The sequence below is a fragment of the Nerophis ophidion genome, linkage group LG09 (genome assembly GCF_033978795.1).
Source record: "Nerophis ophidion isolate RoL-2023_Sa linkage group LG09, RoL_Noph_v1.0, whole genome shotgun sequence".
Lineage (NCBI taxonomy): Eukaryota > Metazoa > Chordata > Actinopteri > Syngnathiformes > Syngnathidae > Nerophis > Nerophis ophidion.
Window position 1 is genome coordinate 16464974 of NC_084619.1, and position 17026 is coordinate 16481999.

At 38.0% G+C, this 17026-nt stretch overlaps 1 protein-coding gene across 1 annotated transcript in view; it reads right to left on the reverse strand.

Annotated features, from left to right (window-relative positions):
- Positions 1-16597, reverse strand: part of wdr27 (WD repeat domain 27) — an 83852-nt gene extending 67255 nt beyond the window's left edge. Inside the window, exons 1-12 of the mRNA XM_061910427.1 lie at positions 16242-16597; positions 12167-12308; positions 11974-12098; positions 10803-10916; positions 10656-10707; positions 10512-10582; positions 10327-10414; positions 10131-10233; positions 3303-3394; positions 3119-3183; positions 1001-1113; positions 777-850 (exon numbers count right to left, since the gene is read on the reverse strand). Of these exons, the coding sequence (XP_061766411.1) occupies positions 777-850; positions 1001-1113; positions 3119-3183; positions 3303-3394; positions 10131-10233; positions 10327-10414; positions 10512-10582; positions 10656-10707; positions 10803-10916; positions 11974-12098; positions 12167-12308; positions 16242-16379 (1177 nt within the window). The 5' untranslated portion in view covers positions 16380-16597. The remainder of the gene's footprint in view (positions 1-776; positions 851-1000; positions 1114-3118; positions 3184-3302; positions 3395-10130; positions 10234-10326; positions 10415-10511; positions 10583-10655; positions 10708-10802; positions 10917-11973; positions 12099-12166; positions 12309-16241) is intronic.
- Between the last annotated feature and the right edge of the window lie 429 nt (positions 16598-17026).

A 17026-nucleotide genomic window follows, 5' to 3' on the forward strand; every position in this document is an offset into this window, starting at 1 on the left:
TGTGTTTATTATTATATTGCAAGTATTCCAAGTAACTGTTAAAGTTAAAGAGTTATTGCCACACCAACTTCTCCTGTCATGCAAAAGAAAATAATGTTCCATCCTCTCGTATATAAGGTGGAAGTTGTATGAGATTTTATTAGTCAAAAAGACTTTGTAAAGACTATTGAATACATTTTAAGCAGCAGAAGGGAATTGTTTTGCTCTAGTTCTGGAGTTCTCTTAACAAACAGTTGTCAAATATAATTTTCACCATGGTAATAAATATAAATTAACAGTGGTTAAAACATGCCATAATTTGAGCTTTTTAAGCGCGAAGCATCACGATTTTATTGAACATTTGTATAATGACAATAAAGCCAATTCTGATTCTGATTCAAGCTGGTTCTCCATCAAAAATAACAAGTTAACTCATGTCATCAAATACAAAATATGCTGGCATTAATCATGAGCCCACCAAGATTGATAATGCACTTTTTTTGGACGGTACAAGCTCTTTTAACTTAACTGCTATACAGTCAGTGATCAGATCAATGAATGCGTCAGTACAAAAATGAGTGAGGAGACTCCGATGGGTGTGCTCCCTGGAAAATGTAACTCCAAAATACAGCCTGAAAGAACTTTAGATAGACTGTTACCATGTTTTATATATACATATATATCAAAAAGCCAACATATCATCAAAATTATTGTATAGGTGTCCAAATTACTGCATAGTGTTGCTTTCCAACAGGGAATAATTTTGTAACCAAGGGAAACATACTGTACATGCTGACCTTTCTTCTTTGCATTATTGGGCTCCTTCTTCTTCAACTCCGCATTAAGAGGGGACTCCAGCAGTGTGGGCGAACTGAAACAAGAGAGGGAAAGGAGTTACTAGAATTGAAGGCTTACCAACTTTTCCATCACAAGATTATTAGTTTCGCTGTAACTTAGAGCCATGACATTGTTGATTCATCAGAAAGACATTGTATATATTTGTACGTAAAGTCAACATTACCGTGAAAATACAGAAAAACCTTGATTTCCAGCACAGGTTCTCCCTGCATCATCCAGAAGGAACTCCAACAGTGCCACACAGGGTGTAAACAAAGAGCTCACTAAAAACACCACCTGGCAAAAATTCAGGAATAAATCTTGTAAAATAATTGTCAAGGCCTTGCGACCCATGATCATTTTAGAAGGTGAATGTGTTTAGCGGTGTTGACTTTCACAGTTCTAAAACACATTATTGCCTCACTCAAGTCCTAAAAAAACGAAATAACTATCTCAACTTCTATAAACTGTAGAAAACTATGAGCAGACAATGCTGCAATTGCAGTGTTGTGCAAATGTCAATGATTAGGGGTTATGAACAAATTAAACTGCAGATTAAAGAAAACAAAAACAATAATTAAACAAGTTTATATAGTTAACTTGCTGACATGGGAAACTGCAGCAGACACAATATTAGTCGTGGGGAATAGTTAGCAACATTCACCTGCACAGTGCTGAGTCACATATTTATATGGGTCGATAATCTTGGCAAATACTGTATGTCAGAATTCTGACAATAAACATGCGTTAATCTGATAACAGCTGATCAAAATAATATGGGACAAACTTGTAATGTAGTATGTATTATAAAATACATGTAAAAATGTGTTATATTCTTGCATAAATACAGTATGTGATAACAGTCCCTCACGTCACCGATAAAATGCTGGAAATATATTTGAACATGAAACTATCCTTAATTAATAGTATATTGCTATTCACATCACAATCCCAGTATAGTAAAAAATTATTAGCAGGGAATTTAAAGTGAACATATGCTGGATTGAATTTGGGCTTCCTTGCCCATCATACTTATACATCAGTAGGTTTCTTATTATGACATAGAGGATTAATAATACAATTTTAACTTGTCCTATCACTTTATAAATACTTGACACCAAGGGTGTCAAACATACAGCCCACGGGCTGCATCAGACCCCCAAACAAGTTTAATCCGCCCTTCGGCCCGCAAAATTAGATTGCTAACTATAAAAAGGAGCTGTATTTAGAACTCCTGTTCTAAATGTGTCCACTGGATGTCAAAATAACAATTCAAGTGTAACCCACGTCACACATGACAATGTTTGAAGATGCTGTGTCAGCTGACTTTAGGCGCCCTCTGGATTGGCTGCCGCTACTCCAATCTGCACAGGTGCAAGCAATCAGCTGCTCCTGTTGTGACTGGTGGCAGACTAATGGTGTAGCGACGCACAATGCCCTTTTTCATTGTAAATTATACAAATAAACAGATAAATTAATGAAACGATAAACTGCAAAGACTTAAGTCAACATGGCCATCATCTTTGAAGTAGTCAGAATTCCATGCAGTGCTCACGATTTGTTGACAGCACGATGCACACCCTGAACTCCATTGTAAAAATGTGTGTTTATACATTTGTTTTTTTCTGTTATTTTATGCTTAAATCTAGCATGTTAACATTGGTTACGTTTCTAGTTATGCTACCTTTAATTTGGCTATTATGGTGCCATTTTGACAATTGTTTTGATTATGTTATAATTGTAATATTCGAATTATGATAAATTAATGTGTTGTGGCGATTGCGGATGTCACCAATGCGTCGGTTTTAGGAAACACTCGATTGCTTTTCCTGACATGTCTTTAATGGTGAACTGACAGCATGAACATGCTGAATAGGAAGTGCTTAAAGCTTAATGGCTTTGTAAATACACTGAGACAAAGTCTAAGTTCATTGTGTTCTTCATGGTGTTTTGAAACTGCAAGTTTTTTTCCTCAGAATTTTCAACTAACTTAAAAGTGTTTTTCCAAGTGGATTATTTATAATGTGTACATTTTCAGAATGTGTTTGTTAAATTTTGGGCCGAAGTTAGACGAAGAAAACTATTTTAAAGTTGTCTTTATTATTAAATTACAATGCCATGATTTTACCAGTCCGGCCCGTGTGGAAATAAGACTTTCCTCTTTGTGGTCCCTGAGCCAAAATTAGTTTGACACCCCTGCTTTAAACACTCAATGATAGATTGAGCTTGACATATACAAGAAAAGGCTAGATGTATTGTGTGTAAACAAAGCGAGGTATTTGTTTTTTTGAGGTATACTTACAGAATCTTTATACTTGTCAGAGAAGACCCAAGACCCGGCCATTGTGACACTCAAACTGAGATGGTCTAGAATCAGTTAAAAAATAATACCATGTTATAAATAATTGTTTAATGATTGCCATATAGCGACACCAAAAACAACACTTTTTAATGGCAACAGGAGCGGTCACACCATTATGGATTACCTTTGAAATAAAGAACTGTTACAAGTTCAGATGTAGCCACATCGACCACATACAGGCCGTCAGTACTACCAATACATAGCCATCTCTCGTCCCTACAGAGGCAGAAAAAATACCATCTAAAAACAGTGCAACTACTAATTTAAAACGAATTGTGGCTTTATGCAACTGAAGAGCTAAGTTATACTTCATCAGGTCTGAGGTATGCAGTGAAACAGAAAAATAATTGTTACATGGAGGAAATATATATCCACTGATTATGCATGGTTCCATTATACTTATAGGTTAGAAAAGCCTGGTGTATCATTATGGTCATGTGGAGCATATTTGCCTCTGTAAGGGCCGAATACACTTTGTGGACGTTTGTAGTTCCTCAATTTAAGAGTGCCCCAACTTAAGAGCTGTATATTGGCTAATTGTAATGCTTTAAATTGTAAGCAAAAATCTGAGTTACAAGCATCGCCATCATTAGTAGGTGGAGTAAATGTTACAGTAAACTCTGTGAGATCTGCCCAAAACATCTTGTCTTACTCACTAGCATTATCTTATAGCTAGAGATCGACATACTGTATCTTCGTTTTCCAACTAAAGGAAGAAAGAAAGTGAGAGAGGGACAGTGGTAAAAAGAAAAAGCAGATATTTATTGAATTGAAGAAATAAATAATCCAAAATATGCCCAAGCATGTTGCCAACTTGGCAAAGCAATTCAAGTGTATCACTGCTAGCCTGCACCATACTGAAGCAGAATGAGTGAGCAAACAATGTTGGAATAGTATCTAAATGGCAGGCATTTTTCCCATGATAAAATGGGAAAGCTGCTGATTGAGTGTTTGATGGAGAAGGAGCTGGAGAAGTCCACTTCCGAGGTAAATGCTGTACAATATAATTATATTACCGTACTTCATGTAACTACTGTAGTTGTTTGTGCTACATTCTGTTTTCTTGTTTTTTTTTTAATCATTTTTCTTTAAAAGTTAGTTTCTATTTCTAAAAGATGTGTTATATGTGGTGTTTTAGGGGCTGGTAAGCACCAATTAAAATGATGTCAAGTCATTTTAATGGGAAACATTGATTTGAGAAACAAGTGGTTTGAATGAAGAGCTCAACAAGCTTGTAAGTTGATCTACTACTGTAATACTGTTTGTGCACATTTGCTACAGTCTCTATTGTATGAATTACAAAAGTATACAATACATTTTCATCTTTGCAGTTTTCCTCAGGCGCTTATAGCTTTCAACTTGTTCAACTAAGGTGCACTCTCCCTCACTAAACCCTTTGTCTCCTGATAATGGTAAATGGTAAATGTTCTGTATTTATATAGCGCTTTCCTATACCTGGAAGCATACACATTCACCCATTCACACATACATAAACACTCTGATGGTGGGAGCTGTCATTCTAGCCACGATCCATTAAGAGCAAGGGTGAAGTGTCTTGCTCAATGAAGGACACAACGGCTGTGACTAGGATGGCTGAAACTGGACTTGAACCTAAAACCGCCAAGTTGCTGGCAAGGCCGCACTACCATCTGCGCCACACCACCCCCGCCATGATGATGAAATCACACATTGAAGTTTCTTATTCATTCCAAACACTGAATGACTTAAATCCCTTAAAACATTTTTTATGTACAATGGTTTTAGGTGCAGTTTCCCCAAATAAACAAATCCAGAAATAAGTCAAATATTCTTAGAATACAGTTATTGGCAAACCTGTCTCAATCTGATATTGAAATCGGATAATCCGTAAAATATCAGCAAAAAAAAGAAAAAAAAAGGATCCAATGGTATTGGTCTGGATCTAAACTCCCCGATATAATTTCCGTTACAAGCAGTCCTGCAGCGTATTAACTTGTATTAAGATGGACAGCCAATTAACATTTAAATATCCTCCAATAATCCCACACCTTTGATATTTTCTTGTATTCTGTTGAAGTCATTTCCAAAAGGTAAATATGTTAGGCTATAGGCTATGAGGAGTTAGCAGCTAGACAACAGCTAAGCACACAATAGCAAATACAAACCCCGTTTACATATGAGTTGGGAAATTGTGTTAGATGTAAATATAAACGGAATACAATGATTTGCAAATCATTTTCAACCCATATTCAATTGAATGCACTATAAAGACAAGATATTTGATGTTCAAACTCATAAACTTTATTTTTTTTTGCAAATAATAATTTTCGTCCTGGTCGTGGAACTGTGGACCAGCTCTATACTCTCGGCAGGGTTCTTGAGGGTGCATGGGAGTTTGCCCAACCAGTCTACATGTGCTTTGTGGACTTGGAGAAGGCATTCGACCGTGTCCCCCGGGAAGTCCTGTGGGGAGTGCTCAGAGAGTATGGGGTATCGGACTGTCTTATTGTGGCGGTCCTCTCCCTGTACGATCAGTGTCAGAACTTGGTCCGCATTGCCGGCAGTAAGTCGAACACATTTCCAATGAGGGTTGGACTCCGCCAAGGCTGTCCTTTGTCACCGATTCTGTTCATAACTTTTATGGACAGAATTTATAGGCGCAGTCAAGGCGTTGAGGGGTTCCGGTTTGGTGACCGCAGGATTAGGTCTCTGCTTTTTGCAGATGATGTGGTCCGGATGGCTTCATCTGACCGGGATCTTCAGCTCTCACTGGATCGGTTGGCAGCCAAGTGTGAAGGGACCGGAATGAGAATCAGCACCTCCAAGTCCGAGTTCATGGTTCTCGCCCGGAAAAGGGTGGACTGCCATCTCCGGGTTGGGGAGGAGACCCTGCCCCAAGTGGAAGAGTTCAAGTACCTAGGAGTCTTGTTCACGAGTGGGGGAAGAGTGGATCGTGAGATCGACAGGCGGATTGGTGCGGCGTCTTCAGTAACGCGGACGATGTACCGATCCGTTGTGGTGAAGAAAGAGCTGAGCCGGAAGGCAAAGCTCTCAATTTACCGGTCAATCTACGTTCCCATCCTCACCTATGGTCATGAGCTTTGGGTCATGACCGAAAGAATAAGATCACGGGTACAAGCGGCCGAAATGAGTTTCCTCCGCCGCGTGGCGGGGCTCTCCCTTAGAGATAGGGTGAGAAGCTCTGCCATCCGGGAGGAACTCAAAGTAAAGCCGCTGCTCCTTCACATCGAGAGGAGCCAGATGAGTTGGTTCGGGCATCTGGTCAGGATGCCACCCGAACGACTCCCCAGGGAGGTGTTTAGGGCACGTCCAACCGGTAGGAAGCCACGGGGAAGACCCAGGACACGTTGGGAAGACTATGTCTCCCGGCTGGCCTGGGAACGCCTCGGGATCCCCCGGGAAGAGCTAGACGAAGTGGCTGGGGAGAGGGAAGTCTGGGTTTCCCAGCTTAGGCTGTTGCTCCCGCGACCCGACCTCGGATAAGCGGAAGAAGATGGATGAAATTGACTTAGAATTTCATGGCTGCAACACGTGCTAAAGTAGTTGGGAAAGGGCATGTTCATCACTGTGTTACATCGCCTTTTCTTTTAACAACACTCAATAAACGTTTGGGAACTGAGGAAACTTATTGTAGAAGTTTTGAAAGTGGAATTCTTTCCCTTTCTTGTTTTATGTAGAGCTTCAGTCGTTCAACAGTCCGGGGTCTCCACTGTCGTATTTTATGCTTCATAATGCGCCACACATTTTCGATGAGAGACAGGTCTGGACTGCAGGCGGGCCAGGAAAGTAACCGCACTCTTTAACTACGAAGCCACGCTGTTGTAACACGTGGCTTGGCATTGTCTTGCTGGAATAAGCAGGGGTGTCCATGATAATGTTGCCTGGATGACAACATATGTTGCTCCAAAACCTGTATGTACCTTTCAGCATTAATGGTGCTTTCACAGATGTGTATGTTACCCATGCCTTGGTCACTAATACACTGTCATACCATCACAGATGCTGGCTTTTAAACTTTGCACCTATAACAATCCAAATGGTTATTTTCCTCTTAGTTCCGGAGGACACCACGTCCACAGTTTCCAAATATAATTGGAAATGTGGACTCGTCAGACCACAGGACACTTTTCCACTTTGCATTAGTCCAGCGAAGCGGGCGGCGTTTCTGGGTGCTTTTGATAAATGGGTTTGGCTTTGCATAGTAGCGTTTTAACTTGCACTTACAGATGTAGCGACCAACTGTCGTTACTGACAGTGGTTTTATGAAGTGTTCCTGAGCCCATGTGGCGATATCATTTACACACTGATGTAGGTTAATGATGCAGTACCGACCGATGAATCAAAGGTCTGTAATATCTTCGCTTATGTGCAGTAATTTCTCCAGATTCTCTGAACCTTTTGATGATTTTACCGGACCGTTGATGGTAATATCCTTAAATTCCTTGCAATAGCTTGTTGAGAAATGTTGTTCTAAAACTGTTTGACAATTTGCTTACAGAGTGGTGACCCTCGCCCCATCCTTGTTTGTGAAATACTGAGCATTTCATGGAAGCTGCTTTTATACCCAATCATGGCAACCACCTGTTCCCAATTAGCCTGCACACCTGTGGGATGTTCCAAATAAGTGTTTGATGAGCATTCCTCAATTTTATCAGTATTTATTACCACCTTTCCCAACTTCTTTGTCACGTGTTGCTGGCATCAAATTCTAAAGTTAATGATTATTTGCAAAAAAAAAATGTTTATGAGTTTGAACATCAAATATGTTGTCTTCGTAGCATATTCAACTGAATATGGGTTGAAAATAATTTGCAAATCATTGTATTCTGTTTATATTTACATCCAACACAATTTCCTAACTCATATGGAAACGTGGTTTGTAAGCTAGACATAGATAATAGGTGTCCTTAATTGAACAAAAAAATGACAGGCAGTCTAAAACATAACATTTGTCTATATAAATAAGTATGAAATACTTATAGCTGCATATTACCTATAGATGCAAAGTCTCAAAGGCAGATTATTATAAAGTATCCCCTAAGAAAAAATTTACTGCGTCATGAACGTAATTTAATGAATTATTGTGATCACAACGCTGTAAAAAAAAATCCTTACAATTTACGGTGAAACAATGGCAGCTGTGGTTGACAGGAAATCACTGTGAAAAATAGAGTCACAATGTATAAGACATTACGGTATGTTGATTTTGAATCGCCGTGCGATAAGTTGGCGACTTGTCCAAGGTGTACCTCGCCTTCCTCCCGTTGTAGCTGAGATAGGCACCAGCGCCCCCCCCGCGGCCCCAAAGGGAATAAGCGGTAGAAAATCGATGGTAGGATGGATGATGTTGAATCTGTTAATAACTGTTGACAACTGTTTTTCCTTCTGGTAATTTACTATGAAAAAAACTGATATTTTGACATAAAAACCCTATAAATTTTCAGTAAAATACTGGTAGCTGTGGTTGCCAGGAATTCACTGTAAAATTGTGGCATATTTTACAGTTTCCTATTCCACGGTGCATGTCTTTGGAGGAGGGAATACCCCTAAAAAAACCATCGCAGTCACAGGAAGAACCTCCAAAATCCACACAGAAAAACACCAGCCCGGGAATCGAACCCAGGGCTTCCTCACTGTCAGGCCCGAGCATTAACCACTGTCCCACTGTGCAGCCCTTTCGCTAATCAATCAATCAATGTTTACTTATATAGCCCTAAATCACTAGTGTCTCAAAGGGCTGCAATACTTGTATATGCAAAATACCTGTGTTTCCGAGACGAATGAGCGGAACATGAGGATTATAACTTTAAAGTATTTGTACAAGCTTTCATTGGAAAACTCACAACATGGCCTTCTTTAATGTGTTCCTTCAAGTAAGCTATTAAAAATGTGCCTTAAATGCTTTATATCTCTTAAATAGTTGTTTGCAACCAGTTCCAACACACTTAAATGTACAGCAGTTTATAATGAAGCACATAGACATAACCCCTCAATGTCTGAAACAACTTGCCACAAAAATACAACAAAACATATTGTTAGCCAAAAGTTAATGAGGCTAATGCTTTAACACAAACCCCTAAAAGAATTAAGGTATGCTGTAGATGTAAATGTATAATCTGAAAAATCTTTAATTTAGACATAATAATTATAATACCGTACATTTTAAGTATTTGTATGCTTGTGACATTACAGTATTTGCAAATGCATTGTACAATCGTTCATTATTTTCACAGTAAAGTCAGGTTTTTTTCTATATATTATAACATTGTAATTTAAGTTTTCTACTGTTTCTATGTTTGCAGGAATCCACCGCATTTACTACTGTGATCAACTATTTTTGATTTTACGATGCTTTACTATTGCTATTTAACAATTGCTTGCCCTAGTTTTTACAGCCATTTTTACAGTGTAGGCTTCCCCAAAAAACAAATTAACACTTAACTTCAAAAACCTGTCATAAGGTCAGTGTTTTTCATGCCTACTATTGTTCTAAGTAATTTCAATTAATCAAGTATTTTATAATATACAAAACTACATAACAATAAAAGTATGTACTATGGTCCGTACTGATATCCATCCGTACATCCACTTTCTACCGCTTATTCCCTTTGGGGTCGCGGGGGGCGCTGGTGCCTATCTCAGCTACAATCGGGCGGAAGGCGGGTACACCCTGGACAAGTCGCCACCTCATCGCAGGGCCAACACAGATAGACAGACAACATTCACACTCACATTCACACACTAGGGCCAAATTAGTACTGATATCATATCAGATTAATGTCAGCATTGGCTAATACTCAAACCTCCAATATCAGTACCGTGTCGGAAAACGAAAAAGTGGTATCGGGACACCCCTAGGTATTAGTACACACCAACTGATCAAGCCATCCATTTATTTCATTGTCAGCCTTTGAAAATCCTTTAAATGGCAAGGAACTGCTTTTTTACTTACTTTTTTTCTCCATCACTGAAATCATTACATGAGCCAAAAGAAGCCATTTTTAGAACAGGTTTGGAAATGTCCACTTTAGCTTCAACTGACTGGTCTACCATTCCTAAAGAAAACAGTAATAAAAGTAAGCAGCTTGTAATGAGTCAATAAAAAATGATGTGCTCTGCTTCTGCCAAATGCTTGGTTTTCACGTCACCTGCTTGATGTTTTTGTTCACTTTTATGAAGGTCTATTTTGGTCACGAGCTGACAAGTAAAGTCGGCGCGGATAGAATAACACCAAACCTAAAGAAAATCACAAAAAGAGTTCACTCGGGGCTAGGGAATTACTTTTCTGTGATATTCATTTTGCAGCTGTCCCAGGCTGTGTGTAATAAATAACCTGTCCGTCTGTAGAGCCGGCGATGATTTGTCTGTTGTCCTTCAAAATGAGCAAACTGAGCAGGGGAGAAGCTAAACAATGTGAGAGTTTATGGTAAATAGAATAAACACCTGAACAAATCTAGTATACACCCTAATATCCTACCTGAGAGTACAAAAGATTGATAGAACACAGATTCAGTGTTTAAATCCCAAACCTGGAAGGACATTGATATGCAGTTATTATTATATCATCACGACATTGAACATGTAATAATATATACAGAATACTTCATGTTAATTTATTAAATACCTTAAATGTTCTGTCCTCTGATGTGGTTATAAGAACGTCCTTATTCCAAGGACAGAACTCTGCTGATGTTACAGATCCCAAGTGGCCGGTCAATGCAGAGATAATTTCCTCTTTCTAGCATGAAAATACAATCATCAACAGCTTCATACAAAAGTTTCGACTGGGAATAACATGTATTTGCTGCTCTCTAAGCTATGCTTCTTCCTACAGTACTCCTTTTTGGACATGTTGTAATAAGAAACTGGAAATGTGCAATGTACCAAAAGTCAAATACAAATACACATACATGGAGTAGAAATTTACAATGCACAAGACATCAAATGAAAAATAGATTAACTAAAAAAGTTACATAAGAATATACAACATAAGGTGGCAAGAAATACTTCAATAATAACTTTAAATCACTTTGTATTCTTTACTCCTTGCTAGTGTTACCACAGCTGAGGTATTGTCCAGAAATATGGGGAAATACCTACAAGCGTATGCTTAATTGACTAACCGTGTAGCAAAAAGGTCAATTAGGAAACTACATAACATTGGTTATAGAGAACACATAAACCCTTTATTTATTTAATCAAGCGCTAAATTTAGTTATTTGGTGCATTTGCAAACAGCTAAAATATGCACGAAGCAAACTATAATCTGCAACCCATGAATGTACAACAGATAAGAAATAGAGACAAATTTACAGTAACCTAAAACATTTCACTACAACACTTAAAACCTTTAGTAAATCAGTATGTGGAATTATATTATGGAATGAATTAATCAAATAAATTCTACAATGTACTAATATGATCAAGATTAAGAGAGTGTTCAAACTATTAGTGTTTACAAAATCCAAGGAGGAAGAATTTTGATAAACATCTTAGACCTTATCGAAAAGCTTGAAAATCCAATTTGTTTCATCATGTGACTCACATCTTATAAAACACTATTTATTAATGAGGAATATTGATTATTTAAGTTTGACTTATTTGTGTAACAAATTAAGCACAGGAAGCAAACAACCGAATGAGTGAGAAATTGTTATGAAATTGAAAAGGAGTAGGATTTAATAGGCTCTGCTTCTTCTTACTACTACTCCTTGTTGTATAATGACAAAATGTAAATTATAATTATATACATGTTCAATATAAAATAATACCATAATGTGTTTTTCTTTAAGTACCTGTGAGCTGAGAATATACACAGTAGCTCCTGAGCATGCAGCCACTCTCTTGTCAGAGAAACAGAAGGAAATATGAACCACTTCTCCTAATAAAGTTGCAATGACTGTTCCTGCTGCGAGTTCACCTGTAACCACATTGAATTAGCAGCATGCAAACTAAAACCACAGCCATAAACCAAGTCGATTTCTGTACCTTGGCTCACTTTTTTCTGGCACTCTTGCATATCCCAGACAATGATATAATCAGCAGATGCAGAACAGAGGTGGATAGGTGAGTTTTGTTTACCAAAGGTCATGGAGGTAATTTCACCATGATGTCCAGTGAGCGACAAGGCCTGTGGACACACAAGTACTAACCATCATGTGGACTTGTTTATTCAAGTGCAAAGTGCTTGGATAAAAAAAATGCATTACACACTTATATTTTTTAAATACATATTAGTCAGAAAATACCCAAGTGTTTTTTTTATACTCCTACTCTGGTAAAGTTCATTTGAACTGTTCTTAGTTATGAGCATGATGTTTTAAGGATGTGACATTCGCAAAAGAATCTAGTCTTTTGACCAGCTCTTTGAAGTGAACGATGAGAACCGATTTGCGACTTGTTTGTTTGTGAGCCGTTTTCTATGCAGATGCTTATACAGCATTGGTAATTTCACAAGATGGCGACAACTGCCGACTGGACTAGAAAATGAGTCAAAGAATCAGAGTAAAAACAAAGCAGCATTTGGATTCAGTTTTCTGGTTCCTTGTTCTGATGTGGATATGTAAAGTAGTTCAAGTGTAAAAACTCACCTGGCGGGGTAGCAACATTTTATATTCCCATTTATATTATGTCCTAATTTTTATTCTAGTTTTATATAAACAAATACATTGTATTCCTATTTATTGAGTTTTTTTTTTTTTAAATGCTCTTTTGCAATAAAACTTTCTTTTAATGTGAGGAAAATTTCAGTACCCTGGCAAAGCTTCGGGACGTGGCACCACCTTATAGAATGTTTACAATGAAAACACAACAAAAATAAAATTATAGTCCACATTTTAGATTAATTCTCACCAATAAAGTAATATTGGTGTAAATTAAAATGATTCTGAACCATGCATTATCTTATAACTGCTACATAATTGTAAAAGAAAACTCTATAAAAAAAAAAGAACAATACTTATAACAAAAGAATGCAGTCTTTGAACTGCTCCTTAGATGCTGTGTTCTGAAAAAAAAAGTGCTGCTTCATAAAAAAAAATGCAAGAAGTTGCGTATAATTTGATAGTTTGTGATATGGACAGTTTTTAATGAAATTTTCAGAAAATCCTGTCCTGGAACACGTGCTTTTGTAGTTTTTATTAATATTGTTTTATGAGCTTGTCAAAATTATTGTTGACATTCAGTTTGTCACCATACAACATAGACCAACAACTAGGTTAAATAAGGATTTATACCATTTTAGTTTTGGTTTATTTCTTGCTATGTAAAAAAAATTCTAAAAAGAACCACAATGTATCAATATTTTTTTTTAACACTAATTGCTATTGTTATTTTGTTCGAGCCCCCCAAGAACCCGAAAGGTAAAACAAGGACGTATGGATCAATCAATCAATTAATCAATCAATCAATCAATCAAAGTTGATTTATATAGCCCTTAATCACAAGTGTTTAAAAGGGCTGCACAAACCACAACTACTTACTCGGCTCAGATTTTTGTGGATGGACACCTGTCGCGTACTAATACTCAGTTTTGTTGGGCACCAACATTTTAAGGGTCGCAAATATTTCCACAACACCGGCTCTCTTCCAAGAGCCATAAATCCCATATCTATGCTGTTCTGCTCCAGGCCTATTGATGGCAGTAGTGCTCATTACAAGATGTATGGCTGATTGATTGATTGATTGAAACTTTTATTAGTAGATTGCACAATACAGTACATATTCCGTACAATAGACCACTAAATGGTAACACCCGAACAAGTTTTTCAACTTCTTTAAGTCGGGGTCCACGTTAATCAATTCATGGTACACAGACAGATTAAGCAAAAATAAATTCAGTCTGAGTTTTTCTAACGTAAGTAATATTTTTTTATATGCATCAAATTAAAATTGTTTGTTTTCATGCCACATCTCTCTACAGGGTTTCCATTTTTTTTTGTAGTTTTAAGTTTTACCACAACCAAACTGGTTTGTTTCTTGCTATGTAAAAATACCGTATTTCCTTGAATTGCTGCCGGGGCGCTAATTAATTTAAAACCTCTTCTCACTCCTGGGCTTACCAAAGGCATGCGGTAAAAGTAAGCATGCGTTAATTATTGTAAAACTTCTTCTCACTACGGCACTAACCAAAGGTATGCAGTAAAAATTTGAGTGTGATGTAAGCTGGGACCTTAAATCCTACTGAATAGCTCTTTATCTTCTTCCCTTTATGCATTTTCAAATTACCGGTATTGAAATCAGCCTCCTCCATTTTGAAAACGATTACAGGGGAAGTGTCACTCGTGACGTCACGAGTTTGACCGGGCGGCGCAAATTATTTTGGGAAGCGATTTAGACCCGGCAGTAATTCAAGGCAGGCGCATACTATATGCCCTGCGCCAGTTCAAGGAACTACGGTATGCTGAAAAGAACCACAATATATCAACTTATTATTTTATTTTTTTAATTGCTATTATTACTATTTTTTATGGGTGTCAATTTTTCCACAACACCGGCTCTCTTCAAAGACAAAGAGCCTTACGTCCAAGCTCTATGCTGTTCTACTCCAGGTCTATTGGCGGCGGTAATGCTCATTTCAAGGTGTATGGCAACAGACAGATTAAGCAAAAATAAATTAATTCAAAGTTTTCCCAATGTACGTAATATTTTTATAAATGCATCAAAATAAAATTGTTTGTTTTCTTGCCACGCCTCTCTACAATGTTTAGATTTTTGTGTAGTTTTGCGTTTTACCACAACCAAGGAAACCGGAAGCTGTGCACATATGAATGTCCCCTATAACAGTGTTTTTCAACCTTTTTTGAGCCAAGGAACATTTTTTTAATTGAAAAAATCCTGAGGCACACCACGAGCACAAATCATTAAAAAGCGAAACTCTGTAGCCGATATTGACAATAAAAAGTGGTTGTGGCAATTGTTGCATATGACTTTAAAGCATAAGCTTTCACTATAGTGAAGTGAAGTGAATTATATTTATATAGCGCTTTTCTCAAAGTGACTCAAAGCGCTTTACATAGTGAAACCCAATATCTAATTTTTACATTTAAACCAGTGTGGGTGCCACTGGGAGCAGTTGGGTAAAGTGTCTTGCCCAAGGACACAACGGCAGTGACTAGGATGGCAAAAGCGGGAATCAAACCTGCAACCCTCAAGTTGCTGGCACGGCCGCTCTACCAACCGAGCTATACCGCTCAAAGTAGGTGTACTGTCACCACCTGTCACATCACACCCTGACTTATTTGGAGCTTTTTTGCTGTTTTTTGTGTGTATTCTTTTACTTCTTGTCTTGCGCTCCTATTTTGGTGTTTTCTCCTGTTTTGTTGGCATTTTCCTGTTGCAGTTTCATGTCTTCCTCGAGCGCTATTCTCCACACCTGCTTTGTTTTCGCAATCCAGACGATTTAAGTTATGCGGACGCTGTCCTTCTTTGTGGGGACATTGTTGATTGTCATGTTATGTAAGGCTGTACTTTGTAGACGCCGTCTGCACCACACGCTGTAAGTCTTTGCTGTTGTCCAGCATTTTGTGTTTTGTTTACTTTGCAGCCAGTTCAGTTTTAGTTTTGTTTTGCATAGCCATACCTAAGCTTCGATGCCTTTTCTTAGCAGCACTCGTTTTTTGTGTATTTTTGGTTAGATACCTTATTACCTGCATGCTGCTTCCCGCTGTCATCTGCATATTGTGATCATGACAGACGTGTTTCCGACATCTACAAAGCAATTATCTACCTGCTGCCACCTACTGATATGGAAGAGTATTACACAGTTACTCTGCCGAGTTCTAAACAGCACGGACACTCAACAACGGCACATTTACGGATTATAATTACTTGTGTGCAAAAATATTTTTAACATAATTAGGTGAATTTACATAATCTCCCACGGCACACCAGACTGTATTTCACGGCACACTTGTGTGACGCGGCACAGTGGTTGGAAAACACTGCCCTATAAGAACAGTACTTTAATCCTAACCGTCAAATTGCTTCCTTAAATAATATATATCTGAACTATGACGTTATTTATACAACATTTTCTGTTAGATGACAAACAAAGTTGACAAACCTTCTGGCCAACGTCCAGATGGGTGTAAATGAGAATATCCTTGCCATGGAGAGGAATGCCAGTAAAAGACTGACAACAAGCTAGCTGCTGGTGTGACACGACTTTGTCACAAGTCACTTTAAGCCTTTCAGTAATCATTGTTTACCGCAACCGCTTTAAAACAATATAGAACACGACTTAATTGACATTAAACCTGTATTTCACTTTCCTTAAAAGTCCCTTTAAAACATGCCTTTTGTCAAAATGACAGTGACTCCCGTGGACAAACGTTAAAGCGGTTGCTAGGGAGACGTGTGGATTCGCCTTGATAAAGATTGTCTATTGAAGATGTTTATTCACCGCCCTTTTTCGTGTTACGACGTCGGTGCCATTGGGGAAATTCGCGTTGGAGTGGGACGTCTTCTTTTGTGCTGCATCTTTGTGTATTTACAGTCTTTACCCACCAGATGGCAGTCATCGCTGTAACGTTTTTCTAATGGCACTGATGCCCGAGAAACATTATAGTTGAACCATTAATGACATAAAACACCGGTTCAATGTCATTATGTTGTTACTTGGATACTTAAGGAAATATTCAAATATTAAGTACATTATAACGTTATTTTATCTTCTACATTAGTGGAATGTGCGTCTGACATGGCCGTCTTTCGTTTCTAAAACGAGTCATGCGGCATAAATAGAACAGGCATACGAGGACACGTGCGGACACCTGCGAGGCTAAAGGATCAGCGTTTATAAAAAGAATGAATGGCAACTTGGACCTTGTTATTTATTTTTTTGTTTTT